Raw genomic sequence first — 6437 nt, forward strand, 5'->3', positions numbered from 1 at the left:
GCTGGGGAAGTGTCACTCGACCGCCACCCATCCCAACCCACCCCTCCACCACCCCCTCCTTTCTGCTGACTCCCTGCTCACCCTCTCCTCCCCTTCGTCTCCTCGCCTCACCCCTCTCTCTCTCTCTCTCTCTCTCTCTGGATGCCAGCAGCTTCTAGACATGGAGCAGACGACAGTCACACACCAGTAAGTGTTTCTTTGTCCCTACCAGTGCACAGTGTTGCCATCACAGCACAACGGAGTAGCAGCCAACAGCTCATTCACTCTTTTCTTGTTTTAAAGCTTCTGTCTGTGTTTCTTCTTTCTCTGCCTCTGTGAATATCACTAAAGGTCTGAATGAGATGAATGCTAGAATAAAATGCTGCATTATCTACTGTAGTTTAGCACTGGAAAGATACATGAGTGTAATTGTGATGCTGTGCTGCTAAACTTTCATAAAAGCGAGTTGGACGGAAACCATGCTGCTCTAGGAAACAGCTGAATGAAATAAATGAATTCGCGCTCACAGGAAACAAGAGCTGACTCATTGGTTAATTTGAGCGTTGGTGACATGAATTTATCGAACATCCATCTAAAGATAGACTCATTAAAAAACCTAATTCCAGACCCGGACTGTCAGTCACCAAACACTCACCATCAGCCTTCGTGGAGGAGGACGCGGGGGGCCTCGCCACAGGAAGTGAAGCCAACCGCAGGTCAATCGACGCCCCTGCAGCGACAGACCCAATACTCACACAGCCGGGCCTCGGCGTCACCACGACAACCATCACCACCATCACGCAGACGGGGGGAGGCTGGAGCTCGGGCTTGTTCGACATCTGTGGAGACAAGACCTCATGTAACGCAGACACACACACGACGCTCTGATTCTTCATATGTTTGCTTTTTCAACTTTGTATTTCTGCTAAATTAATTTCATGTAGAAACCAATTAATTCTGATCATACATCGTTAGATTAGAGTCACACTGACAGAACATTTTTAATAGAATATGACTGAGATAAAAAATGGATTTGTACCAGAGAATACAAACTAACTGTCTCTCTCTCTTACACACACACACACACACACACACACACACACACACACACACACACACACACACGCACGTTGTGTTGACCTGTGTCTGTGCTCGCAGGTGTTCTTGGGGCCCTGGTGCCATGTTGTTTGGACCTGAGTTTGGCTCACCAGTACGGCGAGTGTCTGTGGACGCCTCTCTTGCCGGGATCCACGTTTGCCATGCGCGTCGGGATCAGAGAGCGGTACAAGATAAGGGTGTGTGTGTGTGTGTGTGTGTGTGTGTGTGTGTGTGTGTGTGTGTGTGTGTGTGTGTGTGTGTGTGTGTGTGTGTGTGTGTGTGTGTGTGTGTGTGTGTGTGTGTGTGTGTGTGTGTGTGTGTGTGTGTGTGTGTGTGTGTGTGCGCGTGCGTGCAAAAAACACATTTGTCGATGGGAAGTAAAGAACGACCCCAAAGACACCAACAGAGAGATCTCACAAAGTGGTTCCAGCTCATAAAACCATCGCAATACATCTTTTAAATGAAGAGACAGTAAAGGTGAGAGAAAAAGGGAAAAACAACTTAAAGCTACAAGTAAAAGAAGGTGATGGTGTTTGTTCTGTTCAAGTTGTATGAGTGAATAAAGTTTGTATGTCTCATTTCTCATGATCCATTAACCCCAGGGCTCTGGACGTGTCCCTTGCTGCGTTGTCTCGTCTGCTTCCTCTCTGCGTGTGTGTTTCTGTGTGCGGCCCGTGCGCGTGTGTCCACAGGGGAGCGTGTGTGAGGACTGGACCACGGTGTGCTGCTGTTACCCGCTGGCTGTGTGTCAGATGATAAGAGAGATGAAGCGGAGGATGAAGACTCAGACGTATCATGTGTCCACTGCCCTTGAGTGCTCCTGAGGAAGCTCGAGACAGTAAATGAGGCTTTCCCTTCTTACAATGCAACGGAGAGCGGCGAGGACCTGCTGAGATTACTGGTCCGAACAGGGAGAAGAATCGATACCATAAGGTTTGAACTTACTCTCAAGTCCCCCCCCGAGGACGCCTTGGACAATAAATCAAGCCTGCGACGTTTCACAGAGGACCGGAGAGGGTGAACCTTGATTAATAGGGTAAACATTCACAACTTAAACCTTCTTTTAAACTGCTTGTGTTTCGAGAGGACACCACGACTATATTCTACTTTTCTTTCAGAGGCAATGGTTTGTTAAGTAAAAGGTGGTGAGACTCATGTTTATTTGTTTTTTATTGTGAGCAAATAGCACTGAACATCTGATGTAACTCTCAGTCAAATACCAACAAATTAAAAATATAATATTTTATTTCATTTCCAACATCTGTTTGTTGCTTTGTTTCTTGTTTTCACTTGACTGCTGATCCGGTTTCTACAGAACTTGGTGGAGGGACATTTGGTTAGAACCCATTTTCTTGCAGAAGCGGATTAAAGAACACATCCGGTATTTTCACCTTCTTTAACAGTTTAGTTAACAAACTAGAATGGCACTCAGTATAGAGCACAGACCTAATTCATCTATTAAAACCAAATTTTAATTAGATTTAATTAAGAGTTTTTATTTGGATCTGCACCAAATTCAACACTCAAAAAATATCAGTCCCCTAAACTTTCTCCGAGAAATAAATGAAAAGATTGTCCACACCCTGATCCAGATCTGCACCAACATTTAATTGGTTCTTCCTTGGGTCGTTCCCCACTATTTGACCTCTTCCTTTTTTCTTTTATATTTCGACTGTAAGAACCAGACAATCATGTTTTTTCAGCCTTGGTGGAAGTATGTGCTCGACTGAGTTCCACTGTTGTTCTAAACATGTTCACATCTTAACCCAAACAAGGCAATACTCCGATAACTTAAACCCATGTAAGCAGCTTTATCTGCTAATCATAGTCACAATAAGGTCATAATTAAAGTCTTTAAACTCAGTTGTATTGAACATTTTCTGTATGTTCACATTCAAAGGAGTGAAACTGAACTTTTTTTATGCTTCTCACAACAGTGAAAGACTGAGAAAACTCAGCAGCGACACATCCTTTCCAAAACACAGTCCTTCACTCTCTCTATATTCCATGAAGGTCACTGCCGACAGTTCACAGGGACATTTTTCTCAGATAGAAAGCGATACAGATGAGCTGAGTGCAAAATCTCTACACCTGATTTGTGTGAAACGGCCCCTTTGATTCTGTCTCGCATGCCAAAGGTCACCAGACACATTAATGTGTCCCGTCGCCCTCAGACATGAAGGGAAAATGAAGTGAGGGAACATAAAGCTTTCTTAGACCTTGGAGAGCAAACTGTGAAGCGGGAGAGTCCACATGAGGGATAATATCCACAGATTAGAATAAGAAATCGTATTCTTGAACTAGCCATAAAGCCAGAGAAAGGTGCGTGTCACTTCAGTTTGATATAAGTAGTCACTCGACTTCTTAAGCGTCGGAGGAGACAAGTGTGCGAGTTCTCTCACTATGCAGAACCACCTGTTTTACCCGAGCTCGGATTACAGTCAACAGTTCAAGTACAGTCTGCAGATAATAGAGCCGATTTCCATTTTCTGTTATTCTTTTTTATCCTCCTGTTCCTCGGTTCACCCTCCGGCATCCAATCATGGTATTAATCCAGTTCTGATTGCTGTGGTTCCCCCCCCGAACCTGAAATGCCAACCAGCGAGAAACGCATATGAAAATGTTATTTATACACAAAGCAGATGGGTCCTCAAAGGGCAAATATGTAATTTGTTAACTTCTACAGATGTGGTCCCCCACCTGCCAGCTGCTTTAAATGGAACGAGAGGGGGGGGTTGGATTGGTGTCAGAAAGACGGGAGCAGTGAATAATCAAACCAGAGGATATTCTACATGAACTCCTCCAGGAGTTATTCTGCTGAATGAAGATAAATGTTTTCAAACCAGTTCTCTACCTTAACTAACACTGCAGAATGATGGATTACACAAAGGGTTAATCTACATGTGCATGCGAAGACAAACTAGAGGAGCAGTCTGACAGCACATCTCCAGCAGGGCTGATCGGCCACTTTATCACCACATTGCGTTTACATGTTTACATCTCTGCATTATTACCTCTGCGAAGGAGGTTTACGTTTTCAAATTTTCTTTGATTTCTATGAATGTGAGTCTCGATGAAAACATTCTAATATATTTAGTGGGTTGGTATCGATGAGCACTATTTTGTGCAGATCCAGTGGATTTCATAAGGGTATAGGCTTTTTCAGCCACTAGTAACAAACTGGAAACCTGTAACACCCACCAATATATAGCTGAAAACATAATTTGGCCTTAGCTATGAGGCTTGATTTCATTTAAAGGCACTGTTGGGCCTTACAGGATTTTCATTCGAGGAAGTGCAATTCTATTTTCTTGAAAAATTCACAAAGATATTGCTTAAAGCTTTATTTTACAATGTTAACTAAAGCAGAGAAAAACAACGAATCCTAGATTTGCCCCCTGAATGGAATCTCCTCCAAAAGTAAATTTATTCTTAATTGGCACATACCCCACCCTCCCACCGTTTTAAAACTTTATCTTAATCCTGCTAACAATCAGACTAACAGCAGTGGAAGCATAACCTCCTCGGTGGAGGTAAAAGATTCAGATTATAGTTCCTGCACCATTTGAAAGCAGTGGTCTGCATATCATTTCTGTTGCTAGTTCTAGAGAGGAGACCACTTTGCATCACGAGGTGTTTTCACCCACCACTTTATGTCCCTCTGTGGACATTTTTAATCAGACGATCAGCAGCAGCCCATATCATACTCCTGTGTACCCGTGCAGATCAAAGAAACAACAGCAGACGAATAAACAGTTTGCAATTCAGAAATTCCCTGCTGAAAAGCATTCTTAAAATATGTTCTTATCTTTGTTGCCCAATTATACAGACTCTCATACTGATTATACACAGAATAAACTACAATAACTTTCTGTGGGTTTCAAGATTATTACCAGGGTAATAAAGGCGGTGATTTCTTACTGATATGTGCATTCGCCTCCAGTGTTTCCACATCAGTCCAGGATGGATAAACGCTCCTGCAGACCCTCTGTTCTCTGCCTACTGGGGGCTGTTAGCGAGCAGGATGTGCCTGGAGCTGAGCTGCCTTCAGGCATCGTGCAGCATCTTCCCCTCCCTGTGCAATAACCAGATGATATTACTTCAGCATCACTGCCTCTGAATTGGGTTGTTAAATCGGAAAAACTATTTGCTTTGCAAATCAAATTCCACACGCTCCTTCAAACATTATATCTATATTGACACACTTTTTTATTAAGTACATAAGGACTTATTACCTGCAGCCCATAGCTCCTTCCAAATTAGTGACAGTCTTTAAAAGCCCTGATTTAACTGAGTGCCAATAACTTTTCCGGGTCACCATAAAAGTCTGTTTTCCCCTCTGCCAAACAACAGGACGATATACAGACCTTGTTGTTAACAGCTTCATTGGAACGTCGAGCAGAAGAAATGGTCCCGATGGAAACTGTTTCAGGGACGTCTGTAGCTTATCCAGAATGATGGGGGGTGTTGGTTCTCTGGAATCAGACGCAGCTTTTTGCTGTGAGCACCAAGAACAAAACCCCTCACTTCCTCTGCTGTGGTGGAATCTCAGAGGCTGAAAAGTATGTAAGTATAAAGAAAACACACAGAGAGACATGACTTCTGAGGCTTTATATTGACGTACATTGATTTCCTGAAGTCTTACTCCAACCGTAACCATAATTACTTAATGCCTAACCCTTATACCTTGCCTTAACCTTTAAGGGATAGTTCACCCAAAAATGAAAATGCACTCATTATCTACTCACCTGGATCTCTCTCAAACACACACACACACACACACACACACACACACACACACACTGAGCCTGGCCTTACGTCATCCCTCATAGACACACATCCACTTGTGAACCATTAGAGGGCAGCGTTGCCCCAGATCTGCGCCCCTGCTGCCCATTCTTCTCCTCCAGCAGCTGCTCAGTGGGGTGAAATTAGTCTTTAGTGCTGATCTGGGGTCAGGGTTGGGATTTCCGCAGCAGTAGTGCAGGTCAAGATTTGGAGGAGCGAAGCCCATCCCAAGTCAGCAGTTGGACCAGGGACCATAAAACTTCTCGTGCCGCGTCAGCAGAAAGACGGCCATCCCTACAGAGGCATCCGGTGTAGAGTACAGGCTGTTATGGATGACGGCCCCTCGGGGGTGGAGTGTTTTTTGGCGTGGGCGGGGAGGTGTGATGTATGCAGATGTATCAGGCTTTCCCCAGGATTGTGCTCTTCAAGAACTCGTACTGAGCATTTGTAAGGAGAATGCTAAACCATGACACTGGCAGAAACACATCACTCCCTCCCATGTTGAACACACACACACTGCGTCTGAATAACAATGTGGAGAGGGTTTGCGATTTCCCAAACTGCACCTTGGA

The 6437-nt window shown here is 44.2% G+C and overlaps 1 protein-coding gene across 2 annotated transcripts; it reads left to right on the forward strand.

Moving 5' to 3' along the window:
* Positions 1-75: 75 nt before the first annotated feature.
* LOC118122205 (cornifelin homolog B) lies at positions 76-2335 on the forward strand. 2 transcript variants are annotated; one of them, XM_035178779.2, is made up of 4 exons: positions 76-186; positions 606-838; positions 1138-1274; positions 1680-2335. In XM_035178779.2, the coding sequence occupies exons 1-4, from the start codon at positions 161-163 to the stop codon at positions 1899-1901; spliced, it is 618 nt and encodes a 205-aa protein (XP_035034670.1). In that variant the 5' UTR covers positions 76-160; the 3' UTR covers positions 1902-2335. The 2 variants fall into 2 exon arrangements, with proteins under 2 accessions (XP_035034670.1, XP_035034671.1); XM_035178780.2 differs by having other exon boundaries at positions 1770-2335.
* The last annotated feature ends 4102 nt before the right edge of the window (positions 2336-6437 follow it).

This window comes from Hippoglossus stenolepis, chromosome 15 (genome assembly GCF_022539355.2).
Source record: "Hippoglossus stenolepis isolate QCI-W04-F060 chromosome 15, HSTE1.2, whole genome shotgun sequence".
Classification (NCBI taxonomy): Eukaryota; Metazoa; Chordata; class Actinopteri; order Pleuronectiformes; family Pleuronectidae; genus Hippoglossus; species Hippoglossus stenolepis.

Excerpts from the sequence above, each read along its gene's own strand:
- LOC118122205 (XM_035178779.2), top strand. The coding sequence starts at position 161 with ATGGAGCAGACGACAGTCACACACCA. Across the intron at positions 187-605 it reads CAGACGACAGTCACACACCA|ACCCGGACTGTCAGTCACCA; the intron begins GTAAGTGTTTCT and ends ACCTAATTCCAG. Across the intron at positions 839-1,137 it reads CTGTGGAGACAAGACCTCAT|GTGTTCTTGGGGCCCTGGTG; the intron begins GTAACGCAGACA and ends CTGTGCTCGCAG.